The sequence below is a fragment of the Ictidomys tridecemlineatus genome, chromosome 10, assembly GCF_052094955.1.
Source record: "Ictidomys tridecemlineatus isolate mIctTri1 chromosome 10, mIctTri1.hap1, whole genome shotgun sequence".
In the NCBI taxonomy this organism is placed as follows: Eukaryota; Metazoa; Chordata; class Mammalia; order Rodentia; family Sciuridae; genus Ictidomys; species Ictidomys tridecemlineatus.
The window spans coordinates 3,269,990-3,297,343 of record NC_135486.1 but is presented as its reverse complement, the minus strand read 5'-3'; the positions used below and the strand labels follow the sequence as shown (position 1 = coordinate 3,297,343).

Below are 27,354 nucleotides of genomic sequence, written 5' to 3'. Positions count from 1 at the left end.
ATGAAATATCTAATGCTCATTTCGTAGTAATATTAAATGAGTGCTTACAAGCAGCCAGGCACCACCCAAAGATGTGAGCATATATTAACTCTTTTTTTTTTTTTGATGCTGGGGATCAAATCCAGGGCCTTGCTTGTGGCAGGCAAGAGCCCTACCACCGAGCTGCGGCCCCGTCCCTGACTCATTAATCTCCATGATCCACCCTCTGAGATAGTCATAGTGTCATTCCGTCTGGTGGACAGGAAGCTGAAGCCCAAGTACCTGTGCGTGGTCATCCCCTCTCAAGGTGTCCCTCTGCCCATCCTCCACGCACCCCGCTTCCACCCCGTTGACTTCAGAAGCCACCGGCTCAGGCCCACACGGTGCACAGTGGTCTGTGCCTGGTTTAGTTCAGTCCCATTGCGTGCTCTTCCCACGGTGGCAGAAACCAGCTAGAGCCCATGGGGGAGCGGTCAGGCCTGGCACCCAGCTTGCAGAGCCTCCCCGTGTCCCTGGTCCCCCACCCCAGCAGTGTCCTCTGGGCCTCCCAAGTGAGGAATCGCTTCGCTGCTGGCTAAGTGAGTTTCATGTGGGCCATGAGCTTGTAGCTGTTGACTGACTGGATACTAGAAGGCCAAATGCTTGTGTCACTCCTGAGTGGCAAAGGAGGTGACAGGTGAATGCCCTTGGGATGACCCTCAAATGACCTTCAGTTCAAGGGCTGTTTTTTCCCCCTGCTCTTTGACTCTCTCCTTCCTGTTGTAGTCATTGGTCAAAAAGTCAACATAGCCGCCAGGATGATGATGTACTACCCGGGAATCGTGTCCTGTGACTCTGTCACCTACAACGGCAGCAACCTCCCAGCCTACTTTTTTAAAGAGCTTCCAAAGAAAGCGATGAAAGGTGTTGGCGATTCTGGGCCCGTCTATCAGTGCTTGGGCCTGAATGAGAAAGTGTGAGTGTGGGTGGCCTCTCCCAGGGCCAGGACTCTGGGGTCCCTGTTGGATGTCTGGTCTGCCCAGGGCCCTGCTACCAGAGCAGACGAAGCAGACATTCACTGAGCATGCACAGGACTGTGGGCCTCTATCACCAAGTGGAGCTCCTCTCCCCTCCTGCGGCCCAGGGTCCCTGGATTCAGGGACAGACTCTTGCTGGAGATGGAAAGGGAGACTCCTGGGGACTAGAGCCAGGCCCTCTGGCCCTCATCTTCCCCATCTTAAATCTGACCTCTTTTCTTTCCTTCAGCATGTTTGGGATGGCATACCTCATCTGCAACAGAAATGAGGGCTACCCTTTGCTGGGTAGGTAGTAAGACTTGACTTGAAAAAAAACCTTTTTTTTTTTTTTTGCAGGGCTGGGGACGAAGCCAAGGCCTTGTGCATGCTAGACAAGCACTCCACCACTGACTGACACCCAGCCCGAAACCACAGGACATCCAGAATAGTGCATCCATAAGAGCCTGCAGCTTATTATCACAAAATGAGAATAGAACCATACTCCAAGCCAAGAAAGAGACAAGTAGCAATACTCCAGGAACACTCACATACGCTCTCCCACTTCCTTCCCCACGGACTTCTAACACCCAGGATTGCTTATACCTATTTAAAAATGTTACATAAGCCTAGTGTGTTGGCGTGTGCCTGGGCTCCCAGTTTTTTGGGAGGCTGAGGCAAGAGGATGGGAGGATGGCTTGAGTCCAGGTGTGCAGGGCCAGCCTGGACAACACAGCAAGAACCTGTGTCCTTTAAAATATATATAAAAATAAATAAATAAAGCATTATAAATAGATAGATAGATATAGATATAGATAGATGAGCCAGATGTGGTTTTTATCTATAATCCCAGCAACTAGGGAGGCTGAGGCAGGAGGATTGTAAGTTTGAGGCCAGTCTTGGCAAGTTAGTGAGGTCCTTAGCAACTTAACGAGACCCTGTCTCAAAATAAAAAAAAAATAAATAAAAAGAGCTAGGAATGATCTCAGTGGTAGAGCACCCCTTGATTCCGTCCTCAGAACCACACACACACACACACACACACACACACACACACAGCCATACGGTGTGCAGAGTGGTTCTTGCTAATCTATATCCAGATACTTACATTACCAAGTAAAGCACACAGCTGCTTTTCCTAAAATGTCTATGCTTGGATTAATGGTCCTGGTTTTCCACAGATATTAGATAATATCTGAGTCTTTATCCATGAATTACAGATGGGTCCTCCACAATCTTCTGTCCCACAAAGAAGTGATAGTTGGCCCTTAGTCCCCAAGTATTTCTTCTGTTTGTCTTGATTGGTGCTGGGGACTGAACCCAGAGGCACTTACCCACTGAGCCACATCTCCAGGCTTTTTTTTTTAGAGAGAGAATTTTAATATTTTTTTTAGTTTTCGGCAGACACAACATCTTTGTTGGTATGTGGTGCTGAGGATCGAACCCGGGCGCACGCATGCCAGGCAAGCGCGCTACCGCTTGAGCCACATCCCCAGCCCCATCTCCAGGCTTTTAAATTTTTTATTTAGAGACAGGGTCTTGCTACATTGCTTAGGACCTCCCGAACATCGTCCTGCGTTAGCCTCCCAAGCTGCTGGGATTACAGGTGCTCCCCGGCACCCCCCATCTTGTCCCTCAGTCTCTTGACAGAAATGCTCCATGTTTTGAAATCATGGTCCTTTTGCCTCTCTCCTACCACCCAAGTTTCAAGGGCTGTGAGCTGAGCTTGTATTTAAAAACACAAGAAAAATAACAGTGACAGGGTTGGAGCCCAAGGTGATTTTTATTTTGCTCTTTTTTCCTTCTCCTGAGTTTCCCATATTTTCCACAGTGAGCAAGTGTTAGTTTTATAATCAGGAAAAAAAATTTTTTACTTTTAAAAATGATTTAGGTTGCCCTTATGGTAATAATAATGTATATGATTTCTGGAGGTGAATTGGACTTTCTTAACCCTAATAACGCTTCTTAGCAGCCCTGAGACAATGTGGTTTGCATTTATGAGGGAAGATTTCCTTCATCACAGAGTTGGAAATAAAACTGTTTTCTGTATATTTGTTCAGTATTAGAGCTCTAATCTCAATAAATCTATAGTTTACTACTAGTGTGATGTAGAAAGAAAAAGCAAGCTTTAGTATTAATAGACTTGGTTTAATTCCATTTAGTATGAGCAAATTAAATGGAATTATAATGAGTTTAAAATAATACTTTTACTGGGGGCTGGCTTGTAGCTGAGTTCCAAAGCTCTTGCCTAGCGTGCAAGAGGCTCTGGGGTTCCATCCCCAGCACAGGAAAAAAAAAAAAAAAACAACTTTCTTTTACAACTGTGCTACTAAAATACAACTGCAAAATCACCTTGTTAACTGGAAAATTCCCAAGAAAGATTTTAAAAAGTTTGCAGGGCCTCAGTAAAGTCTGAACCATGCCATGTAAATTCCTAGGATAGACTTAGAAGGGGTGTCCCTCTGTGCTTTTTTAAATATCTGGACTTCTTTGTGTTGCTGATTTTGCTCCTCTTTTTTAAAAAAAATAAATAAAAACAATAGGGCGTGATAAAGAGATCAGATACTTTATGCGTACCATGAAGGAATTCTTGATGTCTAACTGCAGCCGAATCCTAATGTACGAAGGATTATTTGGATATGGAAAAAGCCAGATACTTATGGAAATTGAGTACCTGGCTCAAGGTGAGAACCACAGGTGAGTCCTGGGAATTCTCTCTCCTTGTCAGAGGTCCTGCCCCCTGAGAGCAGCTCCATTTACTTGGCATTTCTGTAGTTTTGGGGAGATATGACCCTGCACCAAATAGATGATGATGAGTATTTTGGGGTGATATGACCCTGTGCCAAATCTGATGATGAATTAACAAGATTAATTCTTTTTGTTTTGGTGGTGCTGAGAATTTTACCCAGGGCTTCATGCATGCTAGGGAAGTGCTCTACCACCCAGCCACATCCCCAGCCCTGATAAATATTTTGAACTAAGGAAAAGAGCAACTTTCTGGTCTGGTTGCTGGAAATCCTGACTTGAAGCCAGGTGGGGCTTGGGTATCTTAAACTTCCTAAATCATCCCAACATGCCCACAGGTTGAGGAGCACTAGCATAGACATTGTGATCAGGGCTAGATTTCGCCAGCAGAACACACACAAGTTTGTCACCCTGTGAGTGGAACAGTGACCGTCCTGGGGACTTGCTCTGGAGGGCGAAGCTGACATAATATCTTACACTGTTCCTCTATCCTCATGTGCCGGGTGTGCAAGGCCCTTTCTGGGACAGTCTGCCTGGCCCCTTGCAGAAGTGACAGTAATGATGGCCACAAGGATGACTATGGTGTCTCACACAGCTTTTCCCTCTAAGGGGTGAAGGGGAAACTACTTGCTAACCCCTGTCTTTCTATCCCTCCTCAATGTCAGGCCTGAGAAAAGCCCGTTTCAAAACCCTGCCCGCTGCCAGGGCTGATCCACAGCAGGGGGGAGGCGTTCCTTCACGTGGGCACTTACCAAGTCCCACAGGGTCCGGGACCACTGAGGGCTGTGCAGGTCACCAGAGAACCACAGACGGGGCGGCTGGACAACAGGGAAGCCGGTCTCACAGTTCTGGGGGCCCAGCCAAGGGTCCAGGCAGCAGCTGAGCTGCTCCTTCCCGGGTCGAGGAAGAAGACCTCTCCCAGGCCTCTCTCCTGGCTTCTGGCAGCTGGCCGCCCCGTCTGATGCTATTTGGCTTGTGGAAGCGTCACCCAGACATCTGCCTTAGTCTGCACGTGGCAGCCTCCCCTGGAGCCTCTGTGTCCAAATTTCCCCTTTTCATAAGGACACCAGACAAGGTGGTTTGGGGACCCAGCCATCTCTAATAAGGTCTCACCTTAACTAACCCCTCTCTAACCTTCCTGTTCTCAAATGAGAGATCCCGGGGGCCATGACTTCAGCACAAGGACTTGCGGGGACGGGTCAATGATCCCGAGCAATGCCTGATCCCTGCCCTCAGGGAGAAGGGAATGTGACCCAGCCTTGGGCAGCAAGGGTCTCCAGGAGCAGCCTGAGGGGACTAACAGATGAACAGCCATGAGGGGCCACGTGGGGCCACCAGCAACACCAGGGACACGCACATGCACGGATGACCTCAGCAAAGGTGGCAAGGATGCATCCGCTTGCTGGCAGTGAAGGAAGGTCACTAGACAGGGAGCAGGGCTGACGTGAGACCTCGGGAAGTCACAGAAGGGAGCGTGGACGCAGGCCTTTAGGCAGTGGGAACCATGAACAGCTCCGGGTCGGCGTGATCCGGTGGGGTCGGCCGCCCCTCCCAGGACTGGGCTCAGGCCAGGGCCCTGTGCCGAGATAAGCTCCTCCACGGAGCAACACCTTCAGCCCAGTGGGCAACCAGCCACTCCCTCAGGCTCCTGTGGTGCGCCTCTGTCAGATCCATGGGGCAGGGGCAGGGACAGCTGGGCCAGGTGGCGGGAGCTGGGTGCACAGTGGAAGAGGAAGGTCGGCAGCAGAAAGCAGCCGCTGCCACGGAGCTTGGAGAGTCTGTCGTCGCGGCTGAACCAGAGGAGTCAGAGCTCCTCTTCACTTCGGTGTTTCTGAAAAGTGTAAGCCAAACTCTCTTCTGACTCTTGGTTTCTCATGAACAGAACCATTGCTATCGCGTTGACTAAGATCAGCTTCCATCAGAACTTTTACACCGTCCAGATACTCATGGCCAACGTGCTGGGTCTGGACACTTGCAGACACTACAAGGAGCGGCAGACCAACCTTCAAAGCAGAGTCAGGAGGCTGCTGGACGAGAAGTTCCACTGTCTCCTCAACGACATCTTCCACGTCCAGGTACCCGCCCGGACTGGGCTCTGCAGGGAAGGGCCACAGGGCAAGCACAGCCGCTCCTTGAGCCTTTGTGATTGACATCTCCTTGGCTTGATTACCCTTGTCTCGCTAGAGCACCAGGTGGTGAGGAAGTAGCTCCCAGTCCTTCCTGAAAATCCACCATGCTCTTTTCTTAACAGTACCAAGGTCTTGAGGGCTGAAGCCAGGGCTTTGCACACACTATGTACGCACAGCTCTACCGCGAGCCACAGCCCAGCCCCTACATCCACCCTCAGAAGACTTACTGGGGGTATCTGGAAATACCACACTCAAGAAGTCCCAAACGGCCCCCGGTTTTGTTGGTTGGTTTGTGTGTGGTACTGGAACTTGAACCCAGGGGTGCTCTGCCACAAAGCTACCTCACTGGCCTCTTTTAAAATCTCTACATTTTATTTTGAGACAGGGTCTCACCAAGTTGCCCAGGTTGGCCTTGAACTTGTGATCCTCCTGTCTCAGCCTCCTGAGTGGCTGGGATCACAGGTGTGTGCCAGTGCCCCTGGCTCATGGCCACCTGTTGGGTGTCTTTCTTTCCTCTTCAGCCTGAGCACAGGTCGCTTTCTCCCACAACTGACTGCCCACGCAAACACTGGGTGTGTTCTCTTCTTCCTTGGCTCAAGGACAGGCAATCCGGGGCTGGGGATGTGGCTCAAGCGGTAGCACGCTCGCCTGGCATGCATGCGGCCCGGGTTCGATCCTCAGCACCACATACAAAGATGTTGTGTCCACCAAAAACTAAAAAATAAATAAATATTAAAAAAAAAAAAAAAAAAAAAAAAAAAAGGACAGGCAATCAGGGCTGAAAGGACAGAAGGACGATCCAAGGAGGATCTCCCTCGAGGCACAGGCAGCTCAGTGGTTCGCCCAGGGTCACACAGCTGGAAGTTCCTTTGCTGTTTCCTGCCCTCAGTGTCCTCATAATTTTTCATACAGTTCCCTATCTCTCGGGAGATTTCCAAGATGAGCACTTTGAAAAAGCAGAAGCAGTTGGAAGCACTGTTCATGAAGATCTTGGAACAGGTAAGAGCACCTGTGTGTCAGCCACTGGCCACCCGCCCAAGGGGCTCTGGTTCCAGGAAACATTTGGAAGTATGCTAAAGCTGGACCCAAAGTGCTTCCCTCTCTCCCAGTCTTCCAGCCTTGAGCTCAGCATCAATTCAGAATTTAAATAGACTCAGGAGTCCCTCAAGCCCACTCCTGGGGCTCGCCTCTCCTGCCTGCCTGACTTCCTTCCGTCCTATCATCATCATACCCGGGTTTGCCCAAATAAGAGTCCACTGGTCGTAACTGATATGAATTGTAAGTTGTTGGAATTCAGATTAATGCAGAGTTATTGAAAAGACAAAGATTCGGCTTGGTTCTTTCCCTTCACCGTAACGGACCATCAGACACCACGGAGACGCCGCCTGCCGCAGAGCACAAAGCCCTGAAGTCCTGCAGCATTTTTCTTTCTCTTTTGTCACCTTGTCCAGACAGTGAAGGAGGAAAGAATCATTTTCATCATCGATGAGGCTCAGTTTGTGGACGTGGCCTCCTGGACCTTCATGGAGAAGCTCATCCGGACGGTCCCCATCTTTATCATCATGTCCCTGTCGCCCTTCGTGGGCCTTCCCTGTGCGGCAGCCAGTGCCATCATGAAGAACAGGAACACCACCTACATCACCCTGGGGCCCATGCAGCCCATCGACATCCGCAACAAAGTCTGCCTGGACCTCAACGTGCGCAGCATCCCCAAAGAGCTGGAGACGTAAGTCACGCTTTCCGCCGCCCGCAGGTCATCAGACGCTCCAGGATGTGTCTGCAAATGCCTGTCCAGTGTTTTTCTGGCCCTGCCTTTAGAGGGGCCACATGCTGTGCCTGGTGGGACGGTGCTGCTCACCTCTTCCTGTGGCTCCACACCCTGCTCAGCGGGTGTTTCCCCTGCACCAAGCTGGACTTGGGTCTACCTGCTGTGGTCTACCCATGATAACAGTCACTAGGAGCACAGTCACAGAAGGTGGTGGGAAAGGCAGGCTGTGGCCGGCAGGTGTGTGGTCTGTCTGTGGCAGCTGTCCAGGCCAACACTCTGAGCTGCTCAGGGTGCCTCCACTGGGACCTTGAGATGTGCCCCTAATAGCATGCACTAGTTCTCTCTCTCAGCATGGACCCAGGGTCTCGAGTACGCCACTCCAACACTGAGCTGCATCCCGGCCCTTTCTATTTCATTTAGAGACGGTCTCGCTAAGCTGCTTCTCTCTGTCCAGTAGCTGGAATTGCAGGCAGGTGCTGTCCCACCCAGACGACAGCGTCTCTCCTGGGCTGGCTGCTGACAACCCTCCTGTTCTCTGCTTTTGTTCTTTCTAACGATGTTGTCTTGCTCCTGGAAGGAAGATGGCTTGGACAAGGGGTCATTTAAAGTAACTCCAACCCTATCCTGAAACAAAAAGAAAAGGGCTGGGGATGCAGCTCAGGTGATAGAGCACCCTAAGGTTCAGTCCCCAGCGCTCCAAATAGAATAACTCCAGTCAGGCACTGGACTCTCTCTCCCCCTCCCCGCTCTCTCTCTACATATCTGCATTTTCCTTTTGATCCAGCAATCCCAGTTCTAGGAGACTATCTCAAAGATGTGTTGACACAAATATGAAGTAACATATGTACAAAGTTTCTATCAAACTCTATTTGTATTAATACGAGACTGGAAGCTATCCAATGTCCATCTCCAAGGGGAGCTAAGTCCAATACACTAGGATGCATGAATCCCGGAGGACTGTAGGGCAGTAAACAGAAGTGAGGGAGACCTGTGATGGGCAGGGAGGAGCAGGATGGTGCTATGCCTTTATTCAGAAAAGTGGAATAGGTGTGTGTGTGTGTGTGTGTACACCCATGCACACTTTTGTTCATATATTTTAGAAAAAGTATTGGAAGGATAAACCAAAAATGCATCCAATTGTTACCTGTATCTAAGGAAGAGAAGCAAAGCTGAGGATGTACCTTTTATTTAGATTTAACTTTGGGGAGATAAAAATGTTTTATGTAATTTAAAAAGAGAAAGAAAGAGAACAAGAGGAAAGCAACCCCTGAACTCGAGAGCAAACTGGAGCACATGGAGAATGGGAAGGGGGTCGTCTCGAGTGACGGCAGGCGCTCTGCAGTGTGAGCCGCCGCCTTGTCTTGACAGCAGGTACCTGGTGGAGGGCAGCTGCGGGATCCCCTACTACTGCGAGGAGCTGCTGAAGAACCTGGACCGCCACCAGGTGCTCGTTTTCCAGCAAATGGAGCCTGAGGAGAAGACCAAGGTGACCTGGAACAACCTGTTCAGTAAGTCTCGGGGGGACTCTCTTTCTCTTGTTTCAGTACTGGCTTGAGCCCGGGGTGCTCGGCCACTGAGCGACCTCTCCAGCCCCTTTGCTTTTTGTTTTGAGGCAGGGTCTCACTAAGTTGCCCAGGCTGCCTCAGCTCACCATCTCCTGCCTCGGGCTCCTGAGTTGCTGGCATGGCAGGCGCGCACCACAACGCCGGGCACTCAGTCGTCTTCTGTCACTGTCCTTACGTGGACAAAGTGTTGAGAATGGGCCTTCCACAGGCTGCTTCCTGCAGGGTCAGAGGGCTTGAGGGGGGAGGAAACCTTGGATCTGACACCCAAACTGTAAGAGGACACAGAGGCCAGACCCCTGAACTCAGCTAGCACACACCTGGGACAGCCAGGAAAGCCACCGGGGTCAGACCTGGGTGAAGTGCTAGCTCAGGGAGGCTGCGCACAGGGCCTGCAGCGAGGGATGGCATGACCCAGGCCAGCGGGAAACTGGAAAACAATCTCGTTGCCCAGAGGAGGAGGGGCCAGAGAGCGGGCTGAGAACACAGTTTGGAGAGCAGCCTGAAGCTCCCTCGCTTTGAGGCTTTTCTGAGAGGTGTTTCTGAGCTGCGGGATTCTGCAGCTCCCAGTCTGGTAGGTGTGAGGCAGAAGAAACCCAGGAGCTCTCCGCCACGATGTACCCTGGGTCCCCAGGTCCCCAGCTGGTCTGCTCCCCCTCTTCCTGGGTGTCTTCTTGTGTTTGAGTTGTATGTGGCAGGAGAAGAGGGAGAGAGCCCGCCTCTCTGCCTCCCTGGAAGGGGATCTTTCGTTTTTGTGAACTCTCAGTGAGTGATGGTGATTTGACGGCTTGAAGCGCTCGGTCACCACTCAGTCTGCAGGGTCAGAGTCCTCCTCTGGGGCTGAGTTTAGTGGCACATAACAATAAATGCTGTTGAAGATGTAGGGGAACACAGGAGCTCTTACACACTGCTGGTGGGAGTGTAAACTGGTACGGCCACTACGGAAATCAGGGTACACATTAGGACTGCCATACGATCCCGGGTCGTCCCCACAGGGATTGAGGTCAGCATACTCCAAAGACACCTGCACCCATGTTTATCATGGCACAAATCACAGTAGCCAAGTGGTGGAATCAGACTAGGTGTCTGTCACTGATGCAGAGAAAATGTGGCAGATACATACCCTGGAGTATCACAGAGGACAATGGTCATTTGCAGGAAAATGGATAGGACTGGAGAGCGGCAATCTCTGAGTAAGTCAGTGCGACTTACCAGATAGAAGAACCCGTGTCCTGTGCTCCCTCTGTGGAGTGGGGGAAGGGGAGCGGCGAGAGAGTAAGAGGGAGACATTATAGAGAAGAGGAGGGGACGGGGAGAGAGGACGAGAATGATCAAAGTATGAGATGGGCACGCACGAACACACCGCGGCGAATCCCGGCTTCCTGTATGATTAACATGCACTAATAAAAGTTTAAAAGATTAAATGAGTCAAGTGTTTCCCCCCTTTAAAACTTCTCAGCGTCTTCTGTGAGACCAGGGAGCTTGTGTTTTGGGAACGGTTGAGGAGTTGACCTTTCGTCTCTAACCCAAGGACATCCCAGTGGAGTGTCCAGGGAGCCTCGTAAGCCACGAGATTCCATGAGAAGCAGGGATCACGGCACTCTGAACTCGGAGGCTTGCTCCTGATACGGAGGAGGGAATAAATGCATGCAAATGGATCTCGGGGACAGACAGAGAAAAGGCCTGTTGCTGAGAGGTTCCAGGAACGAGAAGAGCCCGTGGGGAAGAGAGGGGATGAGCTGGAGAAGTCCACAAGGAGCAGGGATGGCGGGCGCCAGCACATCGTAATTGCGCCAAGTGCCCTGAAGTGTACCCTTTGAGGATGGTTAGTTGTAGGTTCCGTGAATTTCACTTCAGTTAAAAATCTGAAATGAATACATGATCCGAGACTGGATCTCTTTTTGGAAGAAAAAGAGATGTTAAAAGACACTGTGGGGTAGTTGACAAACTGGCAGGTGGACAGAGGATTGCAGGTCCATGTCCCCTTTTCCAAAGGCTGTAAGTGTACTGAGTTCTGTAAAGGTGTCGCTGTTCTCAGGAAATACGGAGTGAGGTGTCTGGGAGCAGAGGGCACGGGCTGTGCAGCATGTGTTCACACCTTCCCGAAGCACCTCTCTGTGCAGGAACCCAGCGCGGAGCAGGTGGCCCTGAGTACAAGGTGCCCAGCACTCGCTCTCTCCTCCCATTTACAGGACCGAGTCACACCATGAGGCGTCCTGTTAACTTGTTAGCTATGGCCTGTCTGTTCCCACGTGAGGCAGGAGCCTTGTAAACTCCAGAGTCCCCAATCCTGGAAGGGTGCCTTGTGCCTGGAGGCTCCCTGGGTAACCGTGGATGGAGCGAGGCAGAGCGCGGCTGCTTCAGCAGTGGGTCCCCGGGGAGAGTATGAGCAGCCCAGGGCAGCACGCCTGCTGTCCCCTTCGCCTCTTCTCAGGTGCTCCCCTCCCTGGGCTTCCCCATCACACCCTCCTCCTGGGCCCCTCCCCTCTCCTGGGCAAACCCTCCTGTGGGGTCCCGGGCTTCACCCTCACTCCTGCTTTCTCCCCCCCCCCCCCGCCGTTTCCATTTATTCATATTTTGCTGGATTTGATGCGCGCGCGCGCGCGTGCGTGTGTGTGTGCATGTGTGTGTGTGCACGCGTGCGTGTGCGTGTGTGTGTGTGCGCGCGCGTGTGTGTGTGTGTGCGCGCGCGTGTGTGATCTCCAGCCCTAATCTCACTCTTAATCCCAGGTGCTGTATATTGCCATGTGTGCGTTGGCTCTCCCAGGGACCCCCGGGGTAACACTTGTAAACTTAACGCACTGTCCTTTCGCCACCCTGTTTCCCAGCTGAGTTAATGGCACCGGGCTCAGCATTTGCTTTCCAGTGACTCCACCCCCACTTACCTACTCCTATCCACCATCACTCTTCTGCTTGCCTTTTTTTTTGTCTTTTTTCGGGGGAAGGGAGGGCACTGGGGATTGAACCCAGGGATACTTTACCACTGAGCCACATCCTCAGCCTTTTTTTATTCTTCTGTTTTGAAACAGGCTCTCATTCAGTTGCTGAGAGTCTAGCTAAATTGCTGAGGCTGGCCTCAAGTCTGTGATCCTCCTGCCTGAGCCTCTCAGGTTGCTGGGAATACAAGTGTGCTCCTCAGTACCTGGCTTAGTCTTTGCTCTTCAGTTCTTAGTCACTCTTCCTGGTGTTACCACTTGCCTATGTGTCCGTAGCTCTTAAGCACCTCAAGGGCTGCGCGCATGCAGCATGCATGTTTAGCCCTTGCAGGAGACAATGCATTTGAAGTCCACATGCCCACTGAAGAGTCAGATCGTCTGCCACTTGCTGTTTCTGCCACTCACGGGGCCCTCTTTCACGACCTGGTTGTCTTGCTGTGGGCGTGGGACTCACCTCTGCAGGAGATGCGGCCTGGGCCTTGCACTGGTGTCTTCCCTCCCCACCACAGTGTCTCCAATCTGCCAAGTGTGGGAGAGCCACGGGGAGGAGCAGGCGGTGCACGTTGGGTACCCCGAGACCCAGTTCCTCGGCAAGGTCACTCTCCAGACCTCACTGTTTTAAATCTCTGGCTGCAGTCATGCCCCAGTCAGAGCTGGGTCTCCCTAGGGTGTGCCTGTGCCTGAGCGTGGGACTGCAAGTGTGCATACTAATGTAGGCCACTGTGTGTGCTGGGCGGGATCCCAAGTCCCCGAGAACTCCATTCTTACCAAACTGTGCGTACCAGGGAAGACACCAATATCCGTGCCATTTGCTGTTCTGGGGCGGGAGTTGTCGGGGGAGAACAAAACCATTTTGATTAGATTTTCATAAATCAGTTTTTTTAAAAGGAGGTATCCCAGGATATCTGGTGAGGCGGTGCTCCCCTCTTCCTGCTCTTTCTCACACAAGGTCCACCTCAGAGCCCATGGGAAAGCCAGACTTTACAGACACGATATTAACTCTTGGCTTCCTTCCCTTCTGATCTCCCCACAGAGAATTTCGTCAAGCCAACAGAGGAATTAAAAGGGTTTTCTCTTAGAAACGAGGAGGGAAGTGAAGAAGTCTGTGACCTGGTCAGTGGGGTCAGACTGAAAAACCTGTCGCTCCCCGCGTCACTGAAAGGTAAGGGGCATTCCACCTGGTGCCGGCTCTCTCCCGGTTCCACCTCCGCTTCCCCCGGCATCCCCCCTGCCCCAGGAGGGAGGGGCCAGGGCTCTCGGCCTGTCTGCCCTGCGTGGCCCGGCCTGTCTGTCCTGCGTGGCCCTGGCCTGTCTGTCCTGCGTGGCCCTGGCCTGTCTGCCCTGCGTGGCCCTGGCCTGTCTGCCCTGCGTGGCCCTGGCCTGTCTGTCCTGCGTGGCCCTGGCAGGCTGGTTCTTCTACTTCGGATTAGGAGCCTCCCTCCCGTGATGTGTTGCGAGTCTGATTTGGACAGGTTTGTCCAACTGCACCAGAGAATGAGATACAGCACATTTTCAGTTAAACAGAAACCAAATATGAGAGGGAAAAGTCTAGCATTGAGACACTTCTGCCGTCTACTTTTGTGAGAAAGGAATGACAAGGCACTGGATGTCTCAGGGGTATTATTAATTATGCTTGGAGGAAAAATGGCTTTCAAGAAATGTTCTAGTTTGCACTCAGCCCCAACGCATGCCATCCAGAGTGACTTCAGACCTTGGAACTCTGTCTTCAGTTGGTGCCATTTGTGTGTCCTTCACTACTGCGTCTCCTGCTGTGGGAAGGAGGACTGGCTCGGCTTCCAGTGTGTTTTGGGAACAGTTGAGGAGTTGACCTTTCATCTCTAACCCAAGGACATCCTGGTGGAGCATCCGGGGAGCGTCCAGGGAGCCTCGTAAGCCACGAGATTCCATGAGAAGCAGGGATCACCGGCACTCTGAACTCGGACGCTTGCTCCTGATACGGAGGAGGGAATAAATGCATGCGAATGGATCTCGGGGACAGACAGAGAGAAGGCCTGTTGCTGGGAGGTTCCAGGAACAAGAAGAGCCAGTGGGGAAGAGAGGGGACGAGCTGGAGAAGTCCACAAGGAGCAGGGATGGCGGGCGCCAGCCGCGGCCTGCATGACCCCTGCTGTCTGTACACATCCCTGTCCCACTTTGACCCAAAGTCAGAGCCCTGGAGGCAGCCTCACTCTGCGCCTGTGTGTCTTCAGAGCTGCAGCTGCATTTTCTCTTTTAAATTTGTCTTAGTTGTAGGTGGACAAATGCCTTTATTTCGTTTATTTATTTTCACGTGGTGCCGAGGATGGAACCCAGGGCCCCACATGTGCCAGGCGAGTCCTCAGCTGCTGAGCCCCAGCCCAGCCCTGCAGTGTGTCTTCCTGCACAGGAGCGAGCTGCGAACCAGACTTAGCTTAGCTGGGTGTCTGCAAGAGGAGCTGTAGAGCAGGACAGGGCCTGTCCAGGATGTGGGTAGTAGACGGGTAACTAGTGTCTTCTGTGTGTGGCTTTCCCCTGCAGAAATCTCTCTGGTCCAGCTGGACAGCATGAGCCTCTTCCACCAGATGTTGGTGAGGTGCGCTGCCATCATTGGCCTGACCTTCACCACGGAGCTGCTGTTTGAGGTTCTCCCTTGCTGGAACATGAAGATGATGATCAAGGCCCTGGCCACCCTCGTGGAGCTGAACGTTTTTTACTGCTTCCGGAATGGCAAGGATCTTCGACTGGCCCTGAAGCAAAATGCCACCTCATTTGAGGTTCACCATCGCTCCTCGTCTCTGAGACCCAGCGAGGAGATGGGTGAGTCGCTCCTGAAGTGACCCATGTTTCCCCTTGGCCAAAGGCGCCTAGACTCACGGGCTGATCTGTGCTGGGTAGTGGCAAGCCCTTCCTGTTCCCTCCAGCTCACAGCGAGGAGGAGGAGCTCCGAGAACTGGAGGGCGAGGTGATTGAGTGCCACATCATTCGGTTCTCCCGGCCTATAATGCAGAAGACAGCCTACGAGCTCTGGCTCAAGGACCAGAAGAAGGCCATGCATTTGAAGTGTGCCCGCTTTTTAGAGGAGAATGCCCACAGGTGCGACCACTGCAGAAGTGGGGACTTCATCCCGTATCACCACTTCATGGTGGACATCCGCCTCAACACCTTGGACATGGACACCATTAAGAAGATGACTAAGCCTCGCGGAATCCAAGGTAAACCTCCCTCATTCCTAATGAACCCCGCTATTCCTGGGAACTCTGGAGACTTAAGATCTAGAAGCAGTGGATCTGGACCCCAGGGACTTGGCTTGGGCACAGGGAGGCTGAGACCTCAGCAGCCTGTGGGGAAGGAGAAGGTGGGGACTGTCCACACAGCTCTGTCTAGCAGCACCCGCCTCACTGTGAGACTGTCAGGGCCCAGGTTTGGGGATCCGGGTTCTGGCCTGACCAGAGCCTAAACTAAAAGGCCTGTGTTAGTTCACAGCAATGGCTGGCATCCAAGGTGGCTGGGATGGTCCAACTTGATGCAGCGAGAGCACAGTTGTGGCTTGGTTGATCTAGTGTGAGACGATTCCCAGTGGAAAGGAATAGGAGCGGGAGAGAATCAGGCAGGGAGGAGCAGGCAGGGCTCCAGAGAGGCGTGGCAGGGTTTCCAGACCACAGCAAAGCAAAGGTAGAGGCCACACACTAGCAACAGAGCTGGGGAAACAGCAGAGGGCTCAGGGGCGCCAGGGACTAAGGGACTAAGGACTCGGTTCCCACAGGCACGGGACCAGCAGGGTCACGGTAGCAGCACCAAAGCCAGCCGTGAAAGGCCCAGCTCACGGGCCCTGGCCGGAGGGCCTCGGTGCGTATGGCTGGGTCCAGTGGGAAAGCAGGGCTACACGGAGAGGGTGCTTTATTATGAGGATATCAAACCCCGGGAAGAACTGCAGCAGGTTCAAAATAAATATTCATTCCCATTCACTTTCTATTTTGCATGCATTCTCACTGGATCAAACTTCAAAGTGGGGGGTTATTTTCCCTTTATGGACAATGAAATTGAGGCTCTGGAAGCTTCAGTAATTTAACACAGGAAAAAGTGAGGGATGTTGTTTAGTCTCCTCTTCATCTGATTGCTCCCCCATCCCAGCTTCCCACAGCGAGGGGCTGGGCTTTTAGGGTCACGCTGTACCAGAGATTGCAAGAGGCTGTGCAGCGTCAGGTCCATCACTTTTTAAAAAAGAATTCTTTTGTAGATATTTTTCTTTGTTGGTGGGCTTTTATTTTATTCATTTATTTGTATCTGATGCTGAGAATCGTTAATGTTCTGAGCCCCTGGGGCCGGGGCACAGAGCAGACTTCAGCAGGAGGACATCAAGGGAACTCGAGTGTGGCTGAGTCCAGAGTCCCTCAGTAGCATGTGTTAAAATTCTCCTCAGATGCTGTACTTTTCCAAGGCCATCGATGCCTTTTTAATTATTGTTATAAAGGTGGCATTATGTGGCGTGATGTTGACGCTGACATTTGAACCAAGACGCAAAGACACAATGAATGCTGAGATCCAAGTTGGGGTCAGAGGTGGATCTGCAGAAACTGTCGAGGAAATAGCAGAGTCTGTCGTGGATAAGGAAGAGCGTCTCTGGGGAGAGGTGGGGTCCTCTGCACCTCCAGCTGGCTGTCTCTCCACCGACTGCCTAGCACAGAATTTGGGCCGCCTGCCCACGCAGGAAGGCTAAAGCAAGGGACCTGGGCTGCGGTGGGATCAAGCTGCCCTCCCAGAGTGTGGAAAAGATGTGTAGGGTTTCCCAAAGGTCAGACGTAACCTGGCTTGGAGAAGAAGGCAGTCTGGGGAGGCTTGGACACGTGAGAAGACCCCCACAGAGGTCTGGGGCAGGGGGCAGGCAGTGGAGGAGGAGGAGGAAGCATTGCCTGAAGGAAGGAGGACCTCGGGCAGCCCCTGGGGAGGTGGGGGGGAGGGCGTGAACCCAGTGACCCCTCCCGAGGTCCTTCGTAGAGTGCCCTTCTATTTGGGGGAATAAGATAAGCTGGCAGCTAGCAGACAGGTTCTGAACAGCTGGCCTCCAACAGGTTGGCTCGGAGAAGAGGGTTCCAGTTATTTTTGGATCCTGCAATAGACCTTGGCCAGCTGGCCTGTGTCACATGAGGCCACTCTGGGAAGTGCTCTGGTGATCTTTCACTGGAGTGAGGCCAGGGCCTTACCACTATGGTCAGGACCTCCTGCCTGTACAAAAGGCAGTCACCCACACAGACTTCACACAGAGCCTGTGTGGGATTCCCTGCAAGTCTGATCGCAGACGCGGGAGTCCAGGACCGTCCTCTGAACTTTCCGTGGTTCTTCTCAGGGTCTTGTATTTTCTACATATTGCTGCCTCGTACTGCTTTTCAAAAAGTCAAATTGTGAAATTTATCTGTGCCCCCCACCTCCTCGCCACCAGGGTAGATGAAGATTTAACTCTTATACCACTTCCCACCATCTCTTTCCCTTTCCTGTGTGTGGGGGGGTGGGGTGGGGGGGTCTGGCTGTGAGGCCCAGGCTGGCCGTGAGCTCCTCACGCCTCCCCATCAGCTGGGACACAGGTGTGTGCCACAGCCCCGCTGCCCCTCCTAGTATCTCGTCACTCGCACCCCAGATGAATCAGTGAGTGCTTCCAGGTCGACTGTGGAGATTCGTCCTAGAGTTTCTAGGAAAATCTCTGAGGCAGTGTCTTCCTCAAGGACATCCTGCTTTGGCCTGGGGAGTACCGCAGTCCCTGACCTTCCCACAGGTGGAGTCGGTCCACTGGACCTGCTGGCCAAGGCCTTACCTGGGGGAGACTAAGGAGGCTGATGTGAGTCAGAGTGAGGAGTGGCTCCTTCTCCAAGTCTCCTTTGAGCCTCACATCCTTAAAAATGGTGTTTGCTGTGACTCGGTCCATTTCAAGGGTCCACCGCTCCTCCTTCATCCCTCCCCTGGCTCAGAAGAGTCCGCCTCCCCCTTCAGCTTCCAGGAACGCAAGGGCCTTGTTGGACATTTCATTTACTCAACAGATACCACTGCGTCCCTACTGCGTGTCAGGTACATTAGAGAGCAAAGCAGCATTCTTTTGGGAAAAGTGGATGTGAAGAAGAAGTAACCATGATGATAACAAATCTCGGGCCGGGGCAGTGACTCAGAGGTAGAGCGCTTGCCTAGCATGCATGAGGTACTGGGTTCGATCCTCAGCACCACATAAATGTAAAATAAACATACTGTGCCCATCTAAAACTAAAAAAAAATAAACATTAAAAAATAACGATAATAACAAATCCCACAGACGGCAATAGAACTTTGGGCAAGGGGATTAGGAGGAGAAGGTCATTAGGGTAGCCCTCAGGAGACTCATGTAGAGACAGAGCAGGGGTTTTGTCGTGTGCCCGGCAGAGGGGACAGCCAGCACAAGGTCCCTGTCAGGAATGTGGCCCCTCCCGTTCTCCACCTGAAGACTGTACGCCTTTAAAAAACATTTTATTCTCATTTAATGGGGTAGATGTCCTGGGGCTCGGGCTGGGGAGGACCCAGAGGCAGAGTGCTTAGCCTGCTCAGGGTCCTTCATTCACTCTGAGCACTAGAAACGGGGTCTTGGCCTGGAGGAGCAGGAGGTACGAGGAGGAGACAGTCTGACCCTTCAACCTGAAGTCTCATTCCAGGCCTTAGAAACTATGGGGTGAGCAGGTGGTGTCTTGGCTTTCTTCTTCTCTTCTGTGAGCATTTAGTATCTTTTTTTCTTTTGATTTTTATAAATAGTCCTTGGAGTAGGAAGCTCAATATAATAACCTTTATAAATGAAGAAAATAGAAAACTATAAGTAACATGATCCACTCAGTGGGTAATAAAGGCAGAGAGGATATCTCGCATACACTGTTTTCTCTAGCCAATATTCTTTTCTCTGCATCTAATTCTCACACCATTATGTGTGCATGTGTGTGTGTGTATGTATATATATACACACACACACACACACACACACACCCCTTGCAAAGCATTGAACTGAGGGCCTTGCACATGCTAGACAAGAGCGCTACCACTGAGCTCATCCTCAACCCCTACCATTACAATTTGAAACATTTAAAAACAATACATATAATAATATAGGACACTGAAGGAGGAGGAATAGCTTTTCATTTCTACTCATCAGTTTTTTTCAACAGACATTTAGTTATGTATCAAATATTTATTGAGCCCCGATTCATGCCAGGTAGTGGTGTCCATATTGGGACCGTAATGGTAGAAATGATGGATGGTCACGTGTCCATTCACAAGTTTGAATTTCAGTGGAGACCAGAGGACAATAAAAAGATGAATTAATAAAGCCATCCAGGGGCCTTGTGGGACCAAGTGAGTTAGGACAAGTTGGAGAGGATTACTCAGAATTACTGCTGGCTGTGTATCACAGGAGTTCGGCTAGAGGGACTTAAACTTATGATCAAGTTTGCCAAAGCCAATGTCTCGGCTTGGCACCAGAATCACGAGCCACCACACACCTTTGTAGGTTCAAACAGCAATTCTTTATTCCCGCTCTCACACCGCCTCCACACAGGTCCAGGGGCAATCGCGTTCTGCCGTCTGCCGCACAATTCACCTACTCCACGAGGTGAATTGTGAATCTCCAAATCCCATTTTAATCTCAATGGGAACAAGCAGCAGGAACACCCTAATCCCAGCAATAATCTTCAATCTCCAACTTCCCTAAAACCCATTGTCTTAAACTGGCAACGCTTTAAACTCAAGGAGCCGGTTACTTCCTCAAACCTGATCAGCTCTAAACCCGGATCCGCCTTGGTCCTTGAGCAAGGTCACCTTATTAAAGCATGCATGCAATGTCCCATCGAATGTCCTCTAAGCAGCATGGGGTACGCTTAGCAAGGAAATTTCGATGCGTCATTCCTACTTGGTAATGGCCCTCAGCACAAGTTCATTTTGCTCTTATGTAAAATGTTCTTCTCACAAGACACTAGCACATCAGGAACCAAAATAGCTGCTGGAACTGCAGCCCTCATGTTCCCATTTAGTGCCAGGAGAAAGAAGGAAGGAGGAGGAGGAGAAGGGGAAGAAGAAAGGGATCCCTCCCCTGTGAGGAATTCTCTAGAAGTCCTGCCCAATATTTCCTCTACATTCCATCACGGAGTTTGAACTCATGACTGTATTCAGCTGCAAGGGAGGCTGGAAAATATAACTATTCTGAATAAAATTGAGTTTTGTTAGTAAGAAGGGACGGAGGGAAAGAGATGGAGCTGGGGACCAGCAGCTTCTGCCAGAGATCCAGGTCAGGTTGTTAAAGACCCACTCCATCTTCTCTATAGAAACAGTCTGAATGGGACGGGGCTCCGCTCCTGTCCAGAGAAAGTCTTGGCAATGCTGGAGGGCAGTGCCAAGAGAAGGTGGGCAAACAGAAAGGATTCAGGTGTGTTCCTGGGTGGAGTCCACCGGATATGCTGCTGAGCTGAATGAGGAAGGGTGGGGAGAGCAGGGAATCTAGCCTCTGCCTGGGTTCTTGCCTTGAGGCAATGAACCATGGCAACCAGCAATGCTAAATTAGGAAAGATGTGTGTGGGTCTAGGTGTGTGGAGGAGAGATTCAAGAGCTCTGTGTGAACACGGTGACTTTGCAATGCCTGTTAGGCATCCAAGTGGCTCTGGCCAAGGAGGATTTTGGATGTGTAGGCATGTAGCTAGAGTAGATGTCAGGGCTTAGGCATATGAAATTGAAAGTCATCGGCACATAGATGGGATTTAAAGTCACGGGCACATGAAATAGCCGAAGGGGAATCAAATGTGGGCAAATGCACAGCCTTTCCACTCGGCAATGCAGGAGCCACTGGGAACCTTGACCAGAGCAGTTTTACTTCTTCTGTATTTTTATTGGTGCTCTGTAATTACACATGAGAGTGGGATTCATTGGTACATACTCATGCAGATGACAAGATAACGATGTAATCTGGTCAGTATCACTCCCAGTATCTCCCCTTTCCTTCCCTCTCCATCCCTGGTCCCTTTCCTTCCTTCTACTGGCCTCCAAGAGAAGCTTTCCAGGACCAGGGCAGAGAAAGCCCAACGCATTCAGCCTCCACCTCTGAGGGCAAGTGGGAGAAGTCCGCAGGAGAGGGCTCTGCAGGAGGCCTGGTGGCACGAGCAGGGCCGGCCGCTTGCTCCGTGGTGGAAGGGAATAAAAGACAACTCCTGAGATGCTCACAAGGCATTTCTAGAAATTGGGAGGTCTGTGGAGGGAGGCCGTGGCTTGGAGCTAGCCCACCCTGTAGTAGCCTTGCCTCTGCCACCAGCAAATCCGATCAGGAGACAGTTCCTCCCTGGCCCTATGGTTTTTCCTCTCCCAGAATGGAGTCAGCTGGATTAGACAGTCCTCCTTTGTTTTCTATTATAAGATCATCTCTGCTGACATCTGGTTCAGCAAAAGGCTTTCACTTCAAGATTCTCCATCCTGGAGTCAGCATTTTGGGGCATTTCATTTAAATTTTATCTGTATTTTCCCACTTGAAACTGAGTCACTTTGTTCAGGATGGTTAAATTGCTATTTCCATTAGCGCAGGGTGGAGGAGTTAGGGTACCGTTGTCAATCTCAGAGGCTTCCTGAAACGGAGGGATGGTCTACGTCCTGCTCCTGTGATACCCTGGTAAAGCTTAACAAGTGGCTGGCTGCAGTTAGTCTGGCACTCAGACCGCTCCTGGGTTGTGGTGTTGCTGTCCCTTAGGTCCTCGGAGTTGGTTGCTTTCCTGTGGAAGGAGAGAGTAGAGCATACACGTAACCCCTCTCAGCCCAGAGGTGACATCGTCTGTGTAAGAATTCTCAAGGCTTCTCATGTGCAGCAGGGCTGGGGATGTGGCTCCTGGCTGGGCAGCAGTCCTCTGTGGCCAGAGGGAACTGCAGTCTCTGAGCATAAAAATAAATAAAATAAAGATGTTGTGTCTCATCTAGAGACCAGACCCCTCTGCTACAGGGAGCATTACAATAATCCCCACAACTCCTTTGTTTGTTTATTTTCCAGCTAAAGAAGAGATCAACTTAGCTAAATCAGAGGTTCCTAAGAGATCTGAGTTACTTCCTGAAAATCTCAGGTACAGCTATATATAACCATTTAGGAGATAAGAATATAAATCATTATCAGGAAATTCGCTGTTAGACTCTTTCATCTGGTCAGTCCTTTTGGCCTCTGAGATACAATGGGAAAATGTCCAGGCTATGTGTGATGACTTTGGTCAGTAGTATCTATAGTAGGTTTAAACGCCTTGTTGTTGTTAGTTTTTAAAGATATTTTGATATCAGAGGAGTACACTAGCCAGGAGAGGTTGTGCATGCCTGACATCCCAGCGTTTCGGGCGTCTGAGACAGAAAGATTGTGAATCAAAGCCAGCCTCAGCAAGAGCAAGCCACTAAGCCACTCAGTGAGACCTGTCTCTAATAAAATACAAAATAGGGCTGGGGATGGGGCTCAGTGGTTGAGCATCCCTGGATTCAATCCCCGGTTACACCCACCCCCCGCAAAAAAAAAAAAAAAAAGAGTATGCTAAGCTAGATGTGGTGGGTGCATGGCTGCAATTACAGAGAACTGAGAGGCTGAGGCAGGAAGATATCAAATTTGAGGCTAGCCTCAGCAACTCAGCCAGACTTTGACTCCAAACCGAAATCAAAAGGGCTGGGGCGCTGGGGTTGTAGCTCAGTGGTAGAGTGCTCTCCTCGCATGAGTGAGGCACTGGGCTCGATCCTCAGCACCACATTAAAACAAATAAAACAAAGATATTGTGTCACATCTACAACTAAAAAATATTTTTTAAAAAGGGGGTGGGGGTGGGGTGTGGCTCAGTGGTGGAGTACTTACCCAGCATCAGCAAGGCCCGGGTGCAATCCCCGGTACCAAAAACAAAAGCCTGCTCTGTGTATTACCTGTTTATCTCCTATTTATTTTTGCATTTAAACAGTCCTGAAGAAATAAAAGACAGGATCTTGGGGTTCTTTGACCTCATTATAACCAGGCTGAGGACAGTCGAGGAAGACATCATCCCCCTGGAGTCCTGCCAGTGTGAGGAGGTCCTGGAGATCGTCATCCTGCCTCTGGCCCAGCATTTTGTGGCTCTGGGAGAAAACAACAAAGCCTTATATTACTTCCTGGAAATTGCTGCCGCTTATCTCATCCTGGGCGATAACTACATGGTAAGCTGCACCATGTTCCTGATTCCTGCCAGCGCCCTTTCCTCTGAAGACCACCTTGCTCAGAGGCAGTGTTAATTGAGAAAAGAGAGTTGGAACAAATTGCAACCAAACATCCATCAGTACACTGCTCCCTTAGAGTCAGGCTTGGCCTGTCTCCCTGTGTGGGAGGTAAGTGGCCCTATTCCCAGCTCCATACAGCGAGGACTCTGGGTATCAGAGCTGTGGTCCAGCACAGCCTTCCTCGGTAATGTCCCCAGTGACATTCACCCTCTGGTACCAGAAGGCCTTCGAGCATGAAATACCTAGAGGTCTTCTGATGGGTGCAAATCTGGTTTTAATCTCATCTCCAAAAAGGCCTCCTCCTCCGGCCGGGGTTGTGGCTCAGTGGTAGAGCGCTTGCCTAGCATGTGTGAGGCCCTGAGTCCGAGTCTCAGGACCACATAAATAAATAAAATAAACATCCTTTGACAACTAAACAATATGTTAAAAAAGTATTTTAAAAAAAAGGCCTCCTCCACTTTTTCTTGATGCAATTTGTGCTAAAATCATCACATATAGCTTTAGGCCCCAAAGCACAAAGGAATGTGTCTCCAGGATAATTATAAATAAGGCTCCAGGGCAATGTGACCCATGGAATGACATTGAAATGATCCACAGACATTCCAGGTGCTCTGATATGCTGTATGTCTCAGGAGTATGGGGCAGGGCAGGCAGGCTGGGCTGAGGAACCTGGTGTTTCTCCACCTGTCTGACCTGAGGGCCTCCTGGAGCTGCTGGCCGACTAACCTTCCCTGAAGGAATTTGAGGAAGGTCTCTCTGGGCCTTGCTTCCTCTGCCTCCAGCAGCTGCAGAAGCTCCACACACCTGAGCGGCTGTGTCCCCAGTCCTTGGCCACAGTGCTGGTCTAGCCTGTCTGAAAGTTGCTGTCCATCACAGCAGTCCAGTCAACATTCCTACCTTGGATTCATATACAGTTTTAAAAAGTAAACCATTAAGAATGTCTGTGAGCCCCTCGAGTGTTTAAACACGGAAGTCTCGTATGTATTTCAGGCATGTAGCTGGGTGGCAGTGAGGAGGTGGCCAGAGGGTTCCAGGGGACAGAGGTTTAGGTAGCCTCAGAGACCAACTCGATGAAGCCTGTGGTTCCCCTGTCCCTCCATACGGAGTGGTGACTGAGGAGGAAGACAGTGGCTGACAGCAGGGGCCGGGTGCCAGGTCCCAGTGCGCCCTGCCAAGGAGAACCTGGCTGGCTAGCTGGACGGCAGCTGTCTCCTCGCCAGCCTCCTGGCCTCCCTTGGCTGCAGGAGGCTGGCTGTGCCGCCTCCAGTGCTCCTCTGCAGGTCTGATCTTGTCTTGGTGTTTGCTCACGCCCTGGAGGCTGGCGACAAGTGAGGAGGGCTGCTTGGGGCTCACCTTCCTCTGCTGCCTCCCAGAGATGGCCTCCGCAGAGGCTTGCAGCAGCAGGAGGAAAGGCGGGATTGCTAGTGGGTCCTCTTGGCCGAGGTCCTGCACCCAGGAGCATGCGACAGGGAGCTCTGCCCAGCAGCTGCTGCCTGGAGCTTGCCTCCTTGTCCTCAGCGGGGCTGGGGACAGGGGAGGCCCACAGTGGTGCCTGCCTCCTCTCCTCCGCCACGCACTGCGGGGGTTGTGGGGGGGCTTGTGTCCCTCCAGGGGTCTGTCCCGCTGGCTCAGGGCCGCTCTCTGTGCTGGTTGCAGGCATACGTGTACTTGAACGAGGGAGAGAAGCTGCTGAAAATTCTCAGGCAGAAGAAGTCCTGGAGAAGGACTTTTGAGTCTGCCACATTTTACAGTCTCAAAGGCCAGGTAAGAAGCCACTGGAGGCACAACTCAGTGGTCATTGGCAGAAGTCACCCTTGAGCTTCCCAAGGCCTCCTGCCACCCACACCAGAGTCCCCCTGAGCCCCGAGCCCCCAGCTCACTGCCGCTTACCGCACAAGCTCGCTGTCCCAGCTGACAGCTCTGGGAACCGTTTCAACAGCCTCTAGGAATGGACATGAGCTCATGATACACGAGCCAGACGCCAAGTGCTAACCCTAGCCGCAGCTTCCTTCACGCAGTTATCCAGCCAGCAGTCACAGTTACACCCCCACGCACCCCACCCCACAGGAGTTTGGTTTCCGGGCCACAGAGGAGCTGTGTTTAAGCGTCCCGCCATCTGTGGCTGGAACCTTCAGGCCCACCCAGACTCCTGGCTTCTCCTCTTCCCTCCGGCTGCCTCCAGGTCTGTTTTAACATGGGCCAGATGGTGCTTGCCAGGAAGATGCTGAGGAAGGCGCTGAAGCTCTTCAACCGCGTGTTCCCCTACAACATGATCTCCCTGTTCCTCCAAACCCACGTGGAGAAGAACAGACACTTCCACTACCTGAACCAGCAAGGCTCGGACAGCTCCCCTCCAGGGTAAGGGGGAGCCCACACCACCCAGGTCAGCCCCCAAGCCCCGGCCTCTAGGGGGCGCCAGGACCCCTGTTTAGCTCTTGACCAGTGGGAGGAGGAGCGTCTAGGAGGGGCTCCTAGGCCAGGGCCGGTCTGCACAGCACCTCACAGGCAGCTTTTGCAGAGGGAGTTCAGATGACAAAAGTATGAGGGTCCCTCTGCAGAGCGAGCTCCAGTGGCCTCCTCTGCTGTAACCTCTCACCACCAGGCCACACTGTTGTAACCAGCACCAGCCAGCCCAGAACCTCAGTCTCAAGCCCACTTCCATTCAGTGCTGAGACACTGGGCATTGTCCCAACCCAGGGACATCGGCCAAAGAGCAAACTACTGCCCGTCCAGGTAGCCCGATGAGGACGCGGGGTGCCATGGTCAAATTGTACTGGTAAGATTTGTGCTTTTGCTCCCTCTAAAACTGGAACAAGACAGGGCTGCCCTCCCTCACCACTTCTACGCAACAGAGTCCTGGAAACTCTAGCCAGAGCAATTAGGCAGGAGAGAGAAATTAAAGGGATGGGAATAGGAAAAGAACTAAAACTATCCCTGTTTGCTGAAGACATGATTCTTCAGGTTTCTACTAGAAAACTTCTAGAACTCATAAATGAATTCAGCAAAGCAGCAGGATACAAAATTAACACCCATAAATCAATGACATTCCTATATATCAGTAATGAATAAACTGAAAGAGAAATTAGGAAAACTACCCCATTCAAAAGAGCCTCAAAAATACATTTGGGAATCGATCTAATAAAAGAAACATAAGACCTCCACAATGAAAACTACAGAACTCTAAAGAAAGAAATTGAGGAAGATCTTAGAAGATGGAAAGATCTCCATGTTCTTGGATAGGCAGAGGTATTACTGTCAAAATGACCACACTACCAAAAGTGCTATACAGATTTAATGTAATTCCTATTAAGGTTCTGATGACATTTTTCACAGAAATAGAAAAGGCACTCGTGAAATCCATTTGGAAAAATAAGAGGCCCAGAATAGCCAAAACAATCAGCAAGAAAAGTGAAGCAGGAGGCATCACAGTACCGGACCTTAAATTATACTATAGAGCTATAGTAACAAAAACAGCATGGCACCCAAACAGACATGAAGACCCATGGAACAGGAATAGAAGACACAGAGACACACCCACATAAACACAGTTATTCATGCTAGGCAAAGGCACCATAAACATGCATTGGAGAAAAGATAGCCTCTTCAACAAATGATGCTGGAAAAACTAGAAATTCATACATAATAAACTGAAGTTAGACCCCTATCTCTCACCCTGCACAAAACTCAAAGTGGATCAAGGGCCTAGGAACTGGAACAGAGACCCTGTGCCTACTAGAAGAAAACGTAGGCCCACTTTCCATCATGTCAGCTTAGGAACCAAATTCCTCAATAAGACTCCTAAAGCACAAGAAGTAAAATCAGGAATCAATAAATGAGATGGTATCAAATAAAAAGCTTCTTCACAACAAAGGAAGCAATCAAAAACATAAAGAGAGAGCCTTCAGAATGGGAGAAGAATCTTTACCATCTACACCTCAACTAGAGCATTAATTTCTAGGACATATGAAGAACTCAAAAAACTTAACACCAAAAAAACAAAACAAAACAAAACAAAATAAC

The 27,354-nt window shown here is 51.1% G+C and overlaps 1 protein-coding gene and 1 long non-coding RNA gene across 10 annotated transcripts in view; one reads left to right on the top strand and one right to left on the bottom strand.

Annotated features, from left to right (window-relative positions):
* The window catches only part of Adcy10 (adenylate cyclase 10), a 69,541-nt gene that overhangs the window by 27,787 nt on the left and 14,400 nt on the right, over window positions 1-27,354 (top strand). For 7 of the 8 annotated variants that reach the window (XR_013426324.1, XM_078022254.1, XM_078022253.1 and 4 more), the window contains 14 exons: window positions 745-934; window positions 1,225-1,280; window positions 3,515-3,668; window positions 5,599-5,791; window positions 6,758-6,844; window positions 7,297-7,571; window positions 8,982-9,121; window positions 13,145-13,273; window positions 14,629-14,907; window positions 15,012-15,302; window positions 22,112-22,181; window positions 23,043-23,274; window positions 24,991-25,098; window positions 25,517-25,692. Coding sequence is in view for 7 of the 8 variants with exons in the window: in XM_078022254.1 (XP_077878380.1) it covers window positions 745-934; window positions 1,225-1,280; window positions 3,515-3,668; window positions 5,599-5,791; window positions 6,758-6,844; window positions 7,297-7,571; window positions 8,982-9,121; window positions 13,145-13,273; window positions 14,629-14,907; window positions 15,012-15,302; window positions 22,112-22,181; window positions 23,043-23,274; window positions 24,991-25,098; window positions 25,517-25,692 (2,380 nt within the window). In the remaining variant the exon portion in view is untranslated. The remainder of the gene's footprint in view (window positions 1-744; window positions 935-1,224; window positions 1,281-3,514; window positions 3,669-5,598; window positions 5,792-6,757; window positions 6,845-7,296; window positions 7,572-8,981; window positions 9,122-13,144; window positions 13,274-14,628; window positions 14,908-15,011; window positions 15,303-22,111; window positions 22,182-23,042; window positions 23,275-24,990; window positions 25,099-25,516; window positions 25,693-27,354) is intronic. The other variant, XM_078022255.1, reaches the window with a different exon arrangement.
* Window positions 20,948-25,523, bottom strand: LOC120887604 (uncharacterized). 2 transcript variants are annotated; one of them, XR_005730925.2, is made up of 3 exons: window positions 25,225-25,523; window positions 23,008-23,196; window positions 20,948-21,839 (listed from the first exon to the last, which is right to left on the bottom strand). It is a non-coding gene; the product is annotated as an uncharacterized LOC120887604 (long non-coding RNA). The 2 variants fall into 2 exon arrangements; XR_013426325.1 differs by having other exon boundaries at window positions 20,948-23,196.